The sequence below is a fragment of the Plectropomus leopardus genome, chromosome 23 (assembly GCF_026936395.1).
Source record: "Plectropomus leopardus strain MGB_pleo_1.0 chromosome 23, ASM2693639v1, whole genome shotgun sequence".
In the NCBI taxonomy this organism is placed as follows: Eukaryota; Metazoa; Chordata; class Actinopteri; order Perciformes; family Serranidae; genus Plectropomus; species Plectropomus leopardus.
The window spans coordinates 17,417,142-17,435,840 of record NC_142198.1 but is presented as its reverse complement, the minus strand read 5'-3'; the positions used below and the strand labels follow the sequence as shown (position 1 = coordinate 17,435,840).

General features: G+C 39.4%; 1 protein-coding gene and 1 non-coding gene across 3 annotated transcripts in view; both read left to right on the top strand.

Annotated features, from left to right (window-relative positions):
- The first annotated feature begins 530 nt into the window (after nt 1-530).
- Nucleotides 531-18,699, top strand: part of intu (inturned planar cell polarity protein) — a 36,673-nt gene continuing 18,504 nt past the window's right edge. Inside the window, exons 1-8 of one of the 2 annotated variants that reach the window (XM_088073323.1) lie at nt 531-1,199; nt 3,951-4,552; nt 7,056-7,141; nt 11,521-11,736; nt 14,398-14,516; nt 15,878-15,967; nt 16,619-16,696; nt 17,787-17,970. In XM_088073323.1, coding sequence (XP_087929449.1) covers nt 1,114-1,199; nt 3,951-4,552; nt 7,056-7,141; nt 11,521-11,736; nt 14,398-14,516; nt 15,878-15,967; nt 16,619-16,696; nt 17,787-17,970 — 1,461 coding nt within the window. In that variant the 5' untranslated portion in view covers nt 531-1,113. Of the gene's footprint in view, nt 1,200-2,138; nt 2,427-3,950; nt 4,553-7,055; nt 7,142-11,520; nt 11,737-14,397; nt 14,517-15,877; nt 15,968-16,618; nt 16,697-17,786; nt 17,971-18,699 lie in introns of those variants that run through there. The other variant, XM_042512731.2, reaches the window with a different exon arrangement.
- On the top strand, nt 12,438-12,511 carry trnan-guu (transfer RNA asparagine (anticodon GUU)). Its single transcript has one exon. It is a non-coding gene; the product is annotated as a tRNA-Asn (tRNA).

The window sequence follows — 18,699 nt, the reverse complement described above, 5'->3', positions numbered from 1 at the left end:
ATAGAGCAAACTACCAAAAGGAGCTAAAATAAATCTAAAAATGCTAATATCTCTTTTAAATTGTTATTTTGTATGTATTCAAAAATGGATTGCAGGATTTTACTTCAAATTAATTATATTTGTACTGTATGAGTAAAGTAAGCAAAGTAATCATAATTAAGGAGTAATAGATATATACTTGAAAGAAGCATTCAGTTTTCTGGATTATTTTTAATGATATCATCTTGTCAGATTTTTAGTGTGATAAAATGGTACTTTTATTTAAGTAAAGACCTGAATACTAAAGTATTAGGATACCGGGGAAATTCACACATTACAGCGGCTCAGGAATCAAAAGCAAGAGAGAAAAAAAAGTGAGTGAGTGCTAAAAATAAAGATTAAAACCTCGTGCACATCGACGCCTCGCTTAATATTTTTGTGCTTTAATAGCCTCCTTTTTTAAATAACTTACTTACAGCTGGAGTAACTTTTTAGCTTGCATAATAACGTGTCAGATGCAGGGCATTCCTTTCAGGATATTAATAGATGGAAATGACTCTTTTTGCAGCAGCAGCCTCGCATGAAAGCAACCCGTATACCAAATAAAACGTTATTGCTGCGTTTACTGACCACTAAGAGTGTGATTTGTTGTTGGGATTATTGCCAGGGACACGCGTGTGGACGTAGGGTTTTTTCCTCAGCCAGGCTTGACGCTGTGGGCTCGTCTGCTGAGCTTTTTGTTGGTCGCCCAGAGGAGGCGGGTTTTTGCTCCACCTGCCAACAAGACTGCTGGGACAAATTCCGCTCCGCTGGCCTGGAGAAACGCTCAAAACTGAACACAAAAAGCACCAATGGGGCTGTCGGGCATTTGAACAGCGCTGGTGTTGAGCCTCCTCTGTGTCGGTGATTGGCGTGAGAAACTGCAGGAGGACTCGTTGTGGTGTTGAGCCTGAGAGGTGGCGGTCAGAAACTCTTAACGGGACATAGCAGAGGATTTAATGTCGATCTTGTCGGTGGCTGAAGACAAATTGTTTTTAAGCTTTTCTTCGGGACGTTTTGGAGATTTAAATCGCATCTTCATGAAGTGGACGAGTTAACGCAGCGTTGTTGGCCCGGCGAAAACATGACACACAAATGATGTTTAACATTTCTATAGATGGAGGTTCATTCTCTAAAAACTTGGAGGACTTCGACTCTATTCGCAGTGTTCTCCTTTACAGGTCTGTAGCGGTTTTTTATTTATGGCACAGTCAAATGAATAAAGATTATTTTCTATTTTTTATGCAAATCTAAAGTGCGCTTTTGTTTGGTCAGAGGCACTTTACTGAATACCGGAGGGGATTTAAAAACCTCGTGCAAGTGTGCAAGGAGTTGGAGATAAGGAGGGAAACAAAATGACAGCGAAAATGTGCATTTAATTCACAATTTGAGATGAGATAAAACAATATACAAGGACTAAAATAACACAACAGAGAAGAAAAGGCAAATGTTTAGCGAATATAAAATACAATAGGTGTATAGCATAGGAAAAGAAATTAAAAAAGGAGAAAACAGTACGTTGCAAAATATAAAATCTAACTTACAGTAATGTGCAAATTGTAGCAAAATAACTATCTGTAAGGCGCAAAATACAACAAAAATAGTAAACAGGTGAAAAATATAACACAAAATAGCTAACAGTAATACGCAAAACAACAAAATTAGCTTTGAGGTGCAAAATATAACGCATAGTTAACAGAAACGTGAAAATATAAAAACTAAAGGTGTAAACAGTGAGGTAGCAGGCATTTAATGGTCATTACATCCACAAATTCAACATTCCTCTGTTGTTTTAAAGATACTTTTGGAAGTCGGATGTTAGCGTAATAGTTATTCAATTTAAAAGTCTTGTTTTGATGTAGTTTTGATTTTTTTTTAATTGTAGTTATTATCTTTTGTTTGTTCTAGTGTTCTAGTGTTTGTTTCTTTAGGGTTAAATTTAGTTGGATTTTCCGCTAACTATAACACGAGCAGGTGTTGTCTGTGTGGTTTCTGCATTATTTAACGGGATGAGAGTCTCGTGCTGCCAGGTAAACTGGCACGCGGTCGCCCCATGCCAGACAGCATAGAACGCTCTGCCCGGAAAGCTTCTGCGTTGTTAGGGGCAACTGCACCCTCCACCAATCAGATCCGGCGTATTTACGTCACGTGACAACCCCGGTGAGCTCATAGATGCTTCCAACATGGCGAGCGAACATCGCCGTTCGTTTTTCTGATAAAAGTTTCGCTTTTTTTAAGACGCATTTTGTGTTCGCGCGGGAAATCAAAACGCTTCGTAACTAAATGGCTTCTGCAAACGCGCGAAAGTGTACCGAAAAAACACGTAGGAGCGGACAAACGGAAGAAGATGGTGGCGATAGTGACTGTGAATCCACATCGCCGAGTTTCAACAGCTCCGACTACTCTGAGTAAGATCATTTGACTCCGTGACTACAAACAAACAAACAGTTTACACGTGCAGATGACAGCACGAGACCCATTGAAGTTGCTTCATATGGTAGCAGATGAATGAACAAGTTAGTCCACAGAAAAGTTCAGGAGGAGCAGATGCTGTAACTTGACCCTTAAACAGTCATCAAGGTCTAATCAATCAATTCTCTGTAGTATGTGGCTGCTTTAGATGGTTAATTTACACATAAAGTCAAAAAATAGTTGCAAATACTTGTAAATGTCAGTATGTGGCCCAGCTTTGCCAAAGAGGAGTGTCAGCCCCTCCACACATTTCACCATCGCTCCTCCCCTGTGCTTTTCATAGCTTTTGGGGAGTGTTTTCAATTTGGGAGGTAAACCTACATAAATAATTGCATGCTGCTTGCCACCCTCAGTAAATTTATGGATATCAAAGCTGCCAACCACAGGTTCTTCAAAGCGGGGTTATAAGGAGAGAAACCAAAAGAAAAAATAGTTTTTAATCCCACCCTTTTTGGTTAGGCATGTGATCAAATTTGTACATGGTAATTTCCAGTATAAACAAGGGTAATATCTGATAATGAAACTAAAAGAAGCAGTATTTTTTGGATCAGTATGTCTGTCAGTAATCTGGAAACAAGTTAGACGCAACAGTTGCCTAAATACTGAAATTTCAGTGATAGTATTTAATTCTTTTTGACACAGAAATGAGTAGCAATGTGGAAAGTAGAGGCATTGAATGTTTATTTTACTCAGAAGAAACTTGTGTCACTTAACTTCAGTGCAGCTTTTTAGACCCAAATAAATGACATGCTTTATCCAGTCCCTTAAGGAGTTTTGTGGGATGTTTTTGTGATTGTTGTGGCCTGTAATGTCTGACTTTGCGGCAGCTTGTCTAAAAAGTTGTGTTGCAATATTTATAGTCGTTTTTTGTTGTTGTTGTTGTCTTGATTTTATCATAACAGTTACATTTACAGAGGATGCATTTCATGATATGATGCATTTTCAGAGCCAATACTGGCATAAAACCCCCAAACATTTAAAAAATCAGAGCCAATCAGAAAGATTTAGAAACAGCGAGGTTGAGAAGAATGAAACGGGCTGGCCAAGTTGTCAAGACAGTGTTTGACAGGGAGAAGATTGTGATGCTATCATGAAAAGATCATTTTCACCAAAAAGCATCATATCAATTCATATCATTTCGTCTCCACCAGAAAAAATGAACAGAAAATACTCTTTTTTTGCACTGTGAATGCAAAAGGCATACTTTTGTCATTGGTTTGCATGTGCAAAATGTGCAATTAAAAAGATACACATCATATCACATCCAGACAGGACCCACAACACTTATTTAGCTAAAACACAATAAACAGTAGAAGCTATGTTAAAAGGAGCTGCAGGTACTTGATGGTTAGAACTGAATCAAGGTTAAATATATTTTAATAATAATTCTTAAAATCCCTGCTTTCATATTATTCTGCCTTTTGACTCTTGGTGTCTTTCATTGCTCTGTTTTCTCTCAGTGACTTGGAACCAGAATGGCTTGATGACATCCAGAAAAATGGCGAGCTTTTCTACCTGGAGCTGAGTGAGGGTGAAGAGGAAGCTGCCTTGGCTCAAGTCAATGGCAATCAAGGTGTCTCCACCAATCACGTCCGCTTTAGCGAAAAGGAGGCCGAGATCATAACAGAGCAAAACAAAAAGCAGCGATGCGGTACACGGACTAAAGGGGAGCCCGCACTTAAAAGGCTAGCCAGGATCCTGAGGAGAAAACGCAGGCCGTCTCAGCGCAGAGGAGGGAAGGACGGAGGTAAAGACAGCTCGGGCGTATCATCGCCTCCAGCATCCATCCTGAAGAACCAGCCGGGTCAGAGACAAGGTGTGATGGTTCAGCAGCAGCAGCTGAAGGAAGTGTGCGTCTACCTCAACCCCAAACGTCTCGTAGGTTCATCAACACCGCTCTCCGACAGCGGAGGCCTGCTGGAGGCGCTGCTCGGGGTGGTTCATCGACCCTCGTGGAGCAGAGGACAAGGAGACTCTGCAGTGATGAGACAGGAGGAAAGACTGACTGTTCATGGATTAATACCCAACAGCCCGGCCATCAAATGTGGCCAAATCCTAATAGGTAATACTATTATTCCAACAGTTAAAAATATGTTGCATCAGTGGTCATTTTATATACCTCACATTATCTTCTATACTGTTTTGAAAAGGCACATGAAGAGACCTCTAAGAAGACATCAGCTAAGCTAAAAGTACATGGCTGTTCCTTAAAAGAACATTTACAGGTTACTGTGCATGCTTTGTAACTGAAAGGGTAGGAATAAAAGCATGCTGTCGGCCTTCTTCAATGGTATCTTTGGTATTTTTCCCTATTTTATAATTTTTTTGTCTAAGTGACTAATGGAGGCAATAATTTCAGAGTTCCCGCGGATCCTTAAAAAGTCTTAAAGGCATTGAATCCATTAACCCAAATATAAGGCCTTAATTTTGATTAAATCAGTCTTTTAAAAGTCTTAAAAATGCCAATATCTGGGAAGTAGATTTTTTATGAATCATGTATTTCTGACATTGCATAGCAAATGCTCAAAATAATGTGTGGTTTTAAAAGAAAACAGTAACATTATTTTGCCAAATGTCTCTTGTATTAGCATCACAAAAAAATCATTCATTCAGTTAGACGGAAAAATATGTTGGCTCTATACACAGTAAAAAAAAAAAAAATTAATGGATTCTTGTGGGTTTGGCTATGGTGATTTTGGGTTTGTTTCTGTGATTAAACAAAAGGATCTCACTCTTAAATAAAACGGTTTACCTCTGTAGTGATGCTTTTAATAACAATCTGAGCCTCGCAGCAGCAAAGAAACAAGCACATTTAGTGGATGTAAATAAACGTTTCACAAATGCCTCGAGTGGTGACATTGCAGCCTGTTTAGTGGCTGCAGCACTCTCGCTCAATACTGGACCAGTTTGATAAAGTGTTGTCTCTAAGACACAAAAACATAGGTTGACAAATACTGACTTAAAACGTTAACAAGGTATAATCCATCCCCTCCAGTGTTCACGAGATGTTTTGGGTTGGGCAGCGACATGCATACACAGCTCAGCAGATGAGGGATATATCTGAAAAGTTTGAGCTTTAGAGGAACATTTTACTTTGATAAAAAAAGAAAGTACTTTTCATGGCTGCAGACGGCACTCTCTCCATCCTCAAAAAGAATCAATTGCCGTCAGGAGAGGGAAAATGCAGCTATGCATCAGTTGTGATTTCAATAACAGTCATCTGTAGAGTCATGAACCAGCACTGACTCATTCATTTCCACACCACATGAATGCACTGCCAAAGCCTACAATTATTACAACACAGCCTCAGTCACACACACAGAGGTCTGAAGAAAAAGAGCACAAAGTGTCAGTAATAAGCATCATGTACAACACCTAATCAAGTCAGCAAATAGTAGCCGTGTAACTGAAATGGGTGAACTATGATTTGTTAATGTAACTACATAGCTTTGTGATTATCTTGAAGGAAAGTGCTTTAAGAATTCGCCTTTTTTCTGCGTCTTGTTTTCCCAAACTCTGTCAATGTGGTGAATCCATAGCAACAACTACAAAGCAAATCATTGTCATAGTTTTATTTTTTTAGCTCTGTGTTTTAAAACCACTGAGCTCTTGTCAAAAGATGTTTGTAGGATGTTTAATAGTTGCGTCTCACGGCCAGTGTTTTTGCAGCAACTATGCCCAGTCTTGGTGAAACTTTCAGCACGGTTTGGTAGCGTGAACGAAACCCTAAATGCAGGTTGGGTTCTCTCGAAATCTTGTCTGTTTGAAAGCCTCTCTGAAGTGATTTTCTTCTATCGGGGCTAATGATCGGATAGTTTTTACTAGCAGACAGAGGAACGCCAGTCGTGCTCCACCACAAATGACTACCCACATGAGTTACTGTTTAGATAAGCTTTTATGCAGGGCAACTACATGCTTGAACAATTAGAGTGGTTAAATACTTGAAATAGCTCCGTTACTGTGATGGTGCTGAGCCTCTGTGCACTAAAGCAGGTGAAGCTCTTTATTGGCCCTTTACTGGGTCTACACAGCCAAGTGCACAAGCACATCACATCAGTCTTTGAAAATGTTTTTTCCTCTTCCTTTTGCTAATTTGTTATTTTTCTTTAATGTTTTTATTTTGTAACTTATGCATGAATGTTTTATTATTATAATTATTATTCTCTTAAATCTTGTGCCAGGTTGTAGAGGAAGGTTGTGAAGGGTGGATCGAGGAAAGTGGACCTGATTGTATGATGAACTGTCATCTGTCTATATCTGTTAAATAAAACACCCAAAAAAGGAGCACGTCACAGTTAATACATTCAATTAGATTATTTTAAGTAGTGTTCACTCCCTTTCGTTGGACTGCATTATGCTCACCTGTGCAGCAAAACAATCTGCTTTGAGTTTTAATACTGTCAATCCACGTACCAGTTCCTCCCTTGTTTTTCATTTCTGATATATTTTTTGGTCCTAAGGTGGTTAAATGTCGATTTATTGCATTATTTCTTATGTATTTCCCGTTTACTGTATGACCAAGGTTTGCTTCTCATAAATGTTCTTTTTCTGCGTGCTGTGTTCAGGTGACGTGCTTGTAGCTGTGGACGATGTGGACGTGACCTCGGAAAACATCGAGAGGGTCCTGTCCTGCATCCCAGGACCAACACAGGTCAGTGTGTGTGTGTGTGTGAGTGTAAATCTGCCAAATAAGGCGCAGTAACAGTGGTTTGCAGAGTCAGTTTTGATAGCAGCGTTCTCACACATCCTGGAAAACAGTTTACCGATTTTCCAGTCATGGAAAACAAATGGAATATGAGGGAAATCATAAAATATCCTGAAAAATCTCGTGCTGTCCTGGAAAATATTTTCATCATTCTCTTATTTTCCTTCAGCAGAGAGTGATCCACTAGTGAGGGGTTAGTTATGGTGTGATAAACTGATCAGTGAGTCAGAAGCAATAATTCTAGAAAACTCGACTCTAAATTTGAATTGTACATTTAGGTGCACTCGGGGAAATAAGTACTCAACTTGTCAAAATTGTTCTCAAAAAACATTTTTCTAATGCTGCTATTCACAGGAAATTTAGACTAGACATTGGTTTTCATTGGCGCGTGTGTGTGTGCGGTCGGGGTGACTCTCTGTATCTGGCGCTGAGCTCTTACCACAACAGTAGCTACAACAACAGTCGGTAGTGTGGTATATCAATCAGTCACATTATGGGTATCAAATGGAGTACTTAGTACCAGTATCACTTTAAGGGTACTTGTGTCATCATTTTCGCCCAGCACTACTCTGATAACAGCTACATCATCGCTGAAAATGATCTCTTGAAAAGAATGGGAACCCTGTAATAGCCGATACTCGGGGCAAAGCTTTCAACAGAAATGTTTTGTGTAACTATCGGATTAGTTTCCAAATTTCTAAGGCAGCGTTTACGTCTTCGAGATCCTGGCTCGTCGCAGACTTGGACAGCAAACACAGACATTAAATGACTTTGAAATGCATGGGTTCTCCTAAGCTGCTAAAATGTGACTAGAAAGCAGAAGTCAGCGCCGTTTAACATTAGAAAACCCTCAATTACTGAGAAATGATCCTTTTGATCGGTTGCTAAAAAATCCATCGTCTGCACCTCAGTCATGCATTTCCACCAAAAAGCAGACCATCAAAAAGTAGGAATTTGCAAATGACAGAGTGCGTGCGGGTTGATGGCGAACACGGCGGATAGACGGGACTGCGGTGTGACTCTTTTTTCGGTGCCACAGGAAGCTGTTGTGGGATTGGAAGCTCGGCTGATTAGAAGATGTAGTCGGAAACTAAATTACATTGTAGGGAAATAGCGAGGGAGAGAGATTTTTTGGAAAAATACAAGGTTCCTCAGGCACCACGATGACTCTTGAAAAACTTGAAATAGAGTTGTATTGCTGACAGAATGATAGTTTTGTGTGAGTGCGTGCGTGCTTGTGTGTGTTGGAGGATAGTTTTTCTGTGTGCCAGCCCTCCCAGATGGAACGCAGACACTACTTATTATTTTCGGAGGAACAAATATTAGTATTAAAGTCAGTCCACCGTGCCCTGAGCTAACCCTTATAGCCTAACAAGCCTCAGTTACTCCTTCAGGAGCGACAGGAGTGTGTGTGTCCATCTCTGAGCGAGAGCAAAATGACTGACATCAACAGACTGGAATCCCAGTGAGAACGCACTCCAGTCCGACCACATCCTTATTATTCATGATGAGAGAAAGTCCTGCAGTTAGCCCACTCAGCCTCTTCACCCAGTGATTTCTCAAATTTAGGGGCTTGTCTGTTTTCTGCCGTTTTTCCACGTCTGAATTTAATTTCCTCAGCTCAGTCTGATCAAAGCTATTTCATGCTTTGTAAATTCTAAAGAATTAAGGATATCCCTTTCACAATTTCTACCTCTCACTTCTAGGATTGAAAGGTACATCACACGGTGTACCACCACTACTCGTCTCTTCTTTAATAATACCCCTAAAATTGGCTAAAATGGCTGGCGGCCCAGATGCAGGCGCCTGCTGGGGAGGCGGGTGGCCTGTGGTTAGTGCTGACAGGCCTTGGAGAGCTCTGGGAGTGATGGCTGGATTAAAAAAATACAGTTTCAACGTTTCTGACCAGAGAATATGATGGTTTTTTTTCTTCAACATATTTGGTAGGCTGCATATGATCCAGAACTACCCACCTTTTTGGAAAGTAATGACCACAACACCTCATTTATTTCTTTGAGCGTACTAAATTGTTTTCTTTGGATAGCTGCAGGCACAAATAATACATGGATTAGGAAATGGACTCCGCTTTAAAGTCACCCATTCCCAAAACGATGTGTTTTAAACAATGCAAGTGGTCATAGTGTTCAATAAATGGCATATCTCTGTGTTGCAGTCAAACACCAAAATGGAGTTGGGGCGTGTCCAGTTAAGATGTAGTGGTTTAAACTGGATCTGCAAGGTCCCCAGTGGTTTGAGGTTGAATCCCAGCAGAACCTCCGCTGTTCCGCCCGCCTTTTTGCTTTTTCACTAAATGTCTCCGTCAGGGAAAACTCCTCAGACCTACTGTGTTGTCTTTATGGGATAGTCCCCATATGTAAGGGTTACGCAGCATTATTTCTCATAGAAATGAAACCTGCGTCAAACCAAAAGGTTTTCTTGTTCCAATTAGAGATCCTGACCTTATTAAGTGTATCAAGCATTGGCCATATGTGACAGATCAATATTTAATACAGTTTCTATATCAATATTATAATAAATTTAGTATTTTTACTCTGTGTTACAGCAGTCCAGTCACAGCTGACAATGTTTACATGTGCAAAATAGTCTTTTTTTCTCTCCTAGCTAACGTAAGCACATCCACAGCTGTTGATGGCGAATTTTCGTGAGTTTCAAAATGCAAATTGTTTTTTGTTTTTTGCGTTTGGTGTGAACGCACAGTTATGCACCTCAGCAGTCCCTGGTACATATATATTTTTTTTAGAATTAGTGTTGTGGGAAAAATGATTGGTGCTGTTGGTGCGTCCCTTGTTTTTAAAAATAAACTTTTACCTTATTTTACTGCTTCCTCTAAGCGTCACCCTGCTTCGTACTTGTATGCCACCGTGAAAACATCAATAAATTATATTAGAAAAAGAGTTTTTATCTGATTTGCTAAGATTCCCAACCAGTGATTTCAGCCATGGATCTCAAGTCACTTTCTTTTCTATCTTTAGGATCCAGCTGCGCTTTTTCACATCTGGACTCTGGTTGTGATTATCTTGAATTAAAATCAGCGTAGCTCCATAGATGGGCTCTGTAGTGCTGACAGCTTTCAGCTCAGAGTCAACACAGTGTGTGAGCAGGTATGCCACCATAGCGCGTCTATAATGGGCACCTTCTGTACATTTTGAGCCAGTAAAGTTTAAAATATATAAAACCTCTTGTGTATTTCTTTACATACACAACTGCACAGAATAACAGTAAAAATCATCCTGAAATTCTGGGGTATTTATGATGTATGGTACCTGAATTTGGGAGTTCCTCGCCTTCACGCAGCCCCTATTAGATATAATGAGATGTAGCCTGTAGTGTACGAGGTTTAAATATAGATTTGACAGATTGTTTTAACATGGACACCACAGAGTTTCTTATCCGTCTTGACTGCATGTGTTTCCATTTGCGTGCTTGTTTGATTTCCGTGCAGCTCTATTTCCATTTGACTTTCTATGAATGGCAGCGTAAAATACTGAACTGGGGTATGGAAAGTTTTAAAAAAAAGAATAAAATACTGCATGAACGAGAGAAGATAGGCTGTCTGTTGTCTTGCCACCGTTTCTTTGGGTTGCAGAGGTCTGGTTTTAATTTAGTCAAACACACTCAGACATGAACACACACACAGAAAAACACACACACACACACACTGATCCCTGCTTTTTGTTATGCTGCGGTTTGGTCTGGATGTCTGTGTCACTTTCTCTCTGACAATCACCATCCTGCTGTTCACTTTTCAGCCGTTTTTTTCCTGAATGAATGTGTAATGATTGAAGTTTTTCTCCCCTTTGGCAGCACGGCACGCATGCACACCTCTTATTTTCCTACGACAGACACACGAGTGTAATTATGTGGAGCCACAGTGGCTGACAGAGTGACTGGTGCAATCATATAATAACTAGGGATGGGCATGAGTAATCCAGTACTTGTTTGGACATCAGTATTCGTTAAGTGCTGCTGCCCGTCCCACCTGTGAACACAATGTTTAATTTTATTTTTACTATATACAATTTGTAAAATACCATTTTAATGTAGACTACTACAGTCCTTCAGTTGTGCCTTTAACCTGTGACATTAATGGCAGCGACAGAGTTTCCTAAGTTTACTTTCAATATATGGTTTAATCGGCTATCCGAAACCTGGTGGGTCAATACAGTAATTTCAAATTACACTTGTTTTCCGTTCCGATTTACGTTCCTAAACTTATATTAGATTTTTAAAAAATATGTATTATAGAGTACTTGAGTACCATCGCTCCACTGTTTCTTACTTATTTTTCTTCCTGTCTCCTCCAGGTGAGACTGACGTTGGAGACAGTTGCACAGTCGGACGGCAGCAGTGCTGGCGACACTTTATCAGTCCGTAAGACCAAGGTGTCGCCGCCAGTCAGCCAGCTGGTGCGCCTGCTGTGGGGGGAGGACACAGCAGAACTTCAGATGTCCATAGGACACATCCCGCACATTGTCATGTACCTCTCGCTTAAACTGGACTCGGCATCACCGCAGGACGAGGTCAGTTTGCAGAACGTTTGTGGGTCTTTACAGAAAGTGATGAACAAAGCTCTCGTGGATCCTTAAAAAGTCTCAAAGGCATTGAATTAATTACGAGCCTTTGGTGTAGACAATAAGAACAAGTCCTGTGAATGGAGAGCATAGCCATTTCATTTTTTTTTTTGCTTTATATAGCCACAAAAATCTGCTTTAAGTTGGCCAAGAATAGCTTTGTAGATAAGAGAATGCATATTTTTTTTGGTGCGTCGACACAATACAATAAACAAATGAGGTGAAAGATATTTTGTTGTTCTTAGATCAACTGCTTTATGACTGTGACAATAAAACCAGTATTGGGAAAGAGATGTGCAGCAGCTGCAGGTGTTGCACATTGAAAAAGCCCAACATATAACATATATGAAGAATTTAATTTTCTCTGCATAAAACTAAATAGTATTTAGTATTATGTATTTAATCACAGAAAATACATCTCTTTTATGGTTCATCTTGGACTAAAACACAGTGTTTGCTGTAAAAAAAAAAAAAAAAAAAAATCAAGTATATTTGACCAATCAGTGACATTCAGTGCTCGACTCTCTGCCACAAAGCGCCTGCTTTGGTGGTAGCACAGATTTAAAATGCCTCGACTCTTAAAATAGAACAGCAAACGCAGCGTGTTGGACGAGATGTTGCAGCCTGCTCACTCTCTGCAGTACATCACAGTCTCTGTGGCGCAATCGGTTAGCGCGTTCGGCTGTTAACCGAAAGGTTGGTGGTTCGAGCCCACCCAGGGACGGAAGCTTTTGTGCTTAAGTGACTGAGTAATACTTGTTAATGACTAACCAGGTTTCCAGCGGAAAGGATAAGAATCAGAAAAACATAACATAAATAGATTGAGTTCCTCGGTGGAAAAAGGCAGTGTAAGCTTTCCATGACAGTCAGATAAGCTGTGAGTGCTGCTCACAGTGTACAAAATAATCCTTTATATTGCTAGTAAACTGAACTTAAATAAATGTAATAGCAAAAACAGAACATGAACGCTGTTGTTGATATTTAAACCCTGGATCACCACGTGTTTTTCCATCCCTTTGGCAACATAGTGGCTTGGGAAACCTGATCGTGATTTAGTGGCACCGTGACTCTGAGCAGCTCTATAAAACTGGATTTAAAACACTGAAGTAAATGAACTAACCTGAAGTCTGATAATTGAGTGTCAAGAATGACCTGAGTTGTGTAGGAAATCCCAAGTCTGGGAGTGGAAAGCTTTCTGAATTTCTCTGATGTGAGTCAGAAAACTACCGCTCTGGACTCTTTCCAGCGCCTGCGGGCGCCACTAACAGAAAACAGAGCGAAAGGGGAGAAGCGGAGGCGCTCTGCCCCAAACACAGCTCCTGTCAGTACATGATCTGTCACTGAAATGCTGTGAACTTCTCCTCAGGGTGAATCCACGCATGCCCTTTTGGCTGCAGCAGTCTATAAACAAAATAACATATTCCCTTTTTTATTTGGATCCATGCACAGTGCACTGTTTTATATCTTTTTATAGTCTCTTGTAGTGAAGTGTTAATCCCAGCGTGTGTGTTTTCTTGCTCTGAGCAGCAAACTACACTCATTTCCTGATTGACACCTCTGACACTGTAATCATATTTTCCCTGTGGACCATTATTGGCAGGTCCATGTTTTCTTTATGGTTGTGCTTCATGGTTCTGCAGTTTCTTTTTGTGTATCTGCAAGCCAGATTTCCTTTTTTTTCTTGACCTAAACAGCAGTGGAGAGTACGGGTTGTCTGGAGCCACATCAGCCAGTGGTTGATTTTCTAAATGACAGTGTTGTGCAAGAAGTTTGACTTTGATTTTTTAGTCCTTTGATTGTAGGGTAGCAGAAATTGGAGAGGGCTCAGTGGTGGTATTTTGAAGTTTTAGCTGTGATGATTTTGCGATGTGTACAGATGAGATGTAACTGAAGTGTTCTGTGTTTTTGCTGGTTGCCAAAGTTATAAAGGCCCGTTCATTCAAGGCTTTTATCCCCTCACCCACCACTCCGTCCTCTTATCCTCTCAGCCGCTCGCCTCTTATCCGTCCTTTATCCTTTCAAGTTGCCAGCATGCTGGGAGGAATACTAATATCACAAACAATACACTCAATCCTCCCTAGGCACTCTTTCATCTCTACTTTGTAATTTTTGATTTTTTTTTCTTTTTGAACATTTGGTCCTCTTAATTTCTAGACTGTACAAATAAGTGTATTTCACCCTGCGTGCAGCTATTTTCCAAAGCGCAGATGAGAGTTTCTCTGAGCTCAGGCAGAATTCCTGTATTTCCTGAATCTCTTTACTCTGGAAGGTCCGATGTGTAAAATATTTGAGTAACATTCGTCTTAAAAGCGACATTTCTGAGTTTGTTCCAAAGTGAGGCTGGGTTGGACAGTAAAACTGAAACCAAACTAACATTGTTGAGGTGAGAAAATAAACATCCAGTGGTTCATCTGTTCATTCCTCTCTGCTGTCCATAATTCAGAGGAAGCAATACATTTTGGTGTTTGTAGCATCCAACTTGAGATATTTCACATTTTTTGAGACAGTTTTGAATAGGCTCACCAGAGACTTTTCTTTCTGTTGATATATAACTTCAGGACTCAGAGTAACCAGATTTTCCTGTGTGAATGTGTGTTTTTGTGTCTGCAGGAGGAGATCTTGTACCAGTACCCGGTGTCTGAAGCATCCGGCCAGCTGAAGGGAGTGAGGGGGATCTTCCTCACTCTGTGTGACATGCTGGAGAACGTCACCGGAGGGCGAATACTCAGGTTGGAGAGGAGAAATATTCATGCTTTTCTCAGAGTTTTTAATAACCAATCTGTAACTGTGAAATACATTCAACTCACTATACTCTGCTTCCAACTGGTTCTTTATCAATTAGGACTGCCTTCTTCCTTATATACTGTTTTTGGGGATTTGTGTTGCGACAGTGACTAATAATTATTCTTTATTGATTAATCCGTGAAAAGATTTCTTGAGTCATTTTTTATTTTTATAGTCTGTAATCTAGTAATATTAGAAAATAGTTAAACACTTCAGAAGCTTGAACTATTAAAGTCCATTTTTGCCACTGATAAAAAAAAATCTGTAAGTCATTACAATGAGAAACTTTCTCAAAATAATGAGAAGCTTTCTCAAAATATTGACTCAATATCTTAAAAACGACACAATACTAACCTATTAATATGAGCAAACAAAGGCTCTTGAGAAAGTTTCTTATTATTTTAGAGATTTGTCATAACTGAGAAACAAATTCATAATAATTCATAAGTTCATCATTATTTTGAGAAGTCATATTTTGAAAAAGTTTCTTATTATTTTGAGATAAGTCATTATTTTAGCATTTCTCGTGATAGGATTTTTCTGAGGGATTTAAAAAAAAATATATTACGCTGGTGGAAATTGGCATCCATAGTGTCCAGCACCTTTTAGGATTTTTTTTGCCTGAAATATTTTTTAAAAATTAATAAATTCTTCAAATGGTTTTCATTTATTGTCATATATTTATCAACTAAACAATTATCAGATAGTTTTAGCTGAAGTTGGTTTGCTTATTGAGTGATTTCTAACATCTCTTCACTCATAATGTTGCAAAGCTCCTTCAGGCATATTTGTGGTTTGTAAAATTGGGCTGTGTGAATAAAATGAAAATAACGTTATTATATAGTTTTTAAGAGATCGTATTGGTTGTATTGCACACCAAAAACACTGCAAAGTGTTAACTTTTCTCTAACTCACGACTCATTCTCCGTAGACACTTTACCGTTTTCAAACATAGGGCTAGTTGTTTCGTGAGTGAGGAAAGATGCAGCGTAAAAGCGGAAAGTCTTCTTTTACAGTGGCTCTTTTATGTAAAGAAATACAGTAAAGGCATCCAAATGGATGTGGTGATGATAAATTCCTAAATTATTTTTGTTGTAGCTCCCGCAAATTCCTAACTTTTCTGCCAGTTCACCGCTGGATGTTTTGAATGTCAACACGGTTCACAGTCGAGTTTAAAACAACAGTGAGCCGAGAGAAAAGTTTGGCAGCTGGCAGAGCCGGTGGATGTTAAGAAAATAACAGCCACGCAGGATTAAATTTGGTCACTTGTCCTTCAGTTTTAAGCTTTTCACCGTTGTCTTCTCAGTTCTTCTCTGCTGCTCGGCAAACATCTGGTACATGTGGGCTACTGGAAGGAAAGCAACAACCTGTTGGTCATCGGTCTTCCTGCTGAGAGGTAGAGGCAGCATCAAACACACTGCACAGAGATTATTACACTATAAGACCACGCCACCACATTTCATTTGAATTACTGCCTTTGCCAGCTGAGAAACCATCAACATAGACATTACATGACAAAAACTGATCCCATATGGCAGGTGTAGAAGATCTGCCAGCAAATTTTCAAGACATTATTTGACAAAAGAGCATGCCGGTGTGGTAATACATTTTCTTAGCATGACTTGTGCTCAAGAAATGAACTATTTCCATAGAAGAGGAAACATATTTAAGAGCATGATCTGTAAAACCAATTTCCACACGCACACATGTGCTTCTTTTTGTCCTTTGTTGGCGGGATGAATACCTCTTTAAGGAGCACGTGGTTGTAAAACGGTTCATGAGATGAGTCATTTTACCCAACTTTCATTTTTAGCAACCAGGTCAACCTGATCAGTCACCATCTCTGTTAAAAAATATTCTCATTCATGCTTAAAAGCACACAGATTGATTCTTGAGGAACACCCACATGCAGAAAAAACAGTATATTATATGAAATGTTTTTGCGTCTTGGCTCCTGGCCGTTAGTCCAAATATTTGATAAGCAGCAGATCTGCTGAAGCGAACGTTTATTCAGGTCTGTGTTTGACATTTTTCCGTTTCCCTGCAGGGTTCCTCTGCTGTATCTGCAGACGGTGGTGGGAGACGTAGTGCGGACATTAAAAGTGATGTACGGCTCCTTAGACAGGTGGGCGGGTCTTTGCTTTCCTGTCGTCCTGCTGAGAGAGCTGGTTGAAACTTTCTAGCCATTATTTTTAATGCTTAAAGGAATACTTAACCCACAAAATAATCACAGTGTATCTGTTACTCAGCCCATGTTAACACTGAATTAGTGAAGAAACGTTTTTCTTGAATGCCTCCACGTTGAGCCATCGAGTACGAAAAAGGTTAAAATTCTTGATGAATTGAAGTTATAGGGGTCCATGTATAAAAACATTTTCCTAAGACATCAAAAACAAAAACTCTCACACAACTTGTGCAGAATAAGTCTCATTTATAGAGTCAGTATTTCCCAAACAGAAAGCCGGCACAATAACACAAACGTACTGAGTGAGGCGAAGGTAGAACAGCAGCTCTCAGATTTAGCGAGGTATTTTGGCTTTGAAGATGTATCATAAAAAAGTTATGAAATTAGAGAAACTGGTTTCAAGGCCTGGAAATGTTTTGGAATTTAAACAAAGTTTTGGAAACATTTTATATCCTTTTAATGTAATCCTTTTAATATCCATTTAATATCCTTTTTTTTAGTATTGTTTAAAATCTAAAAAATAAAATAAAGCATGTCTAAAATTATGCAAAATACATTGCACTTCAAATCTGCGCTGTGTGACTGTTGATTGGATCTTTGGGGGATGGCCAAATTTGTGAGTAAAGATGCAGTTTGCTTATTCACAAATGCCTGGGAAGTACATTTTTTCAGTCCTTTCCCTTTTAATATACTTAAAGTCATGGTAATGGGGTAAAATATTACAGAAAAGTTTTCAAAATTCGAAAAAAACGTGCGAAAAAAAGGCCGTCTGTTAGGAAAGCACTGGATGAAGTATTCCTTTAATGCAAAAATATACTGAAATAAAAAGTGTGTTATGCCAAATCAAAGAGAAAGGAAACTTTTAAGATAGGTTTTAATTTGGCTCAACGTTTTAATCCTTCTTTCTTTGCCCTCAAATATCTCTCCTCTTTTCTAATTCTCCTTTTCTTGACGTGATCGTTCTTCTATAGCGCTGTGAATTACCTGCATGTGTCGTCATTACACTCATTTGTCCTTGTGTCGCCCTCAGTGCGTTCTGTAAGGTGGACCACGCTCCCAGGTTGGACCACTTCTTCTGCCTGTTCTTCCAACAGCTCATCCAGCCATCTCGTCTGAGGGACGGCTCCTCGGCGCCGCCCCCTGACGTCTCAGGGACCCTTTTTCTCGACGGACTGCCGGCGGTCCGATGGCTCACGCTGCCTCCAGAAATCAAGGTGCACCTAAGTGTGTGTGTGTGTGTGTGTGTGTGTGTGTGTGTGTGTGTGTGTGTGTGTGTGTGTGTGTGTGTGTGGAGACAAGAATATTATTTATAAATGTTATTTATTTTTTAGAGGAAAGGGAAATAAAATAATAACAGCCACTTGTGTATCTTAGTGTTCCTGTTTGCTCAGCCTTTTAACCCTTTAACACCAGAGCGAATTGGTTTGATTTCTTCCAAAAAGACGGGGAGAAAGCACAAGCACAAAACACAAGGCTGAAAATACAGCAAGAAATCAGAAAATTGCCTGAAAAAAAAAGAATAAAGAAACTGATAAATAAAATAAAGTTAAAAAAAGAAAATGACCCCAAAAAAGTACATAACATAAAAGAAAATACATATTTTTTTCTGTAATATAATTTCAGTATGTAATCATATAATTTTCTGGACATTTTCCCCTAGTTTTGATAGTTTCTTTATCTCCATCCATTTAAAAATCTTATTTTCAGGTCATTTTCTTCATCAACCTTTACTGAGTTTTTGCAATTTGTTGGACATTTCTTGCCAAGTTGGTCATTTGCTTTTCCCCCCATGTTTTTGTAAGAAACCAAATCAATTTGCACATTTCAAAAGGTTAAATAGCTTGTGAAAGACGTCTGAAAGTTTAATGCTGCTATGGTGCCATCTAGTGTCCCACGTTAGAGACGACATAAGGAATCAATCAGGGGTGAATTTAAATGAAAAT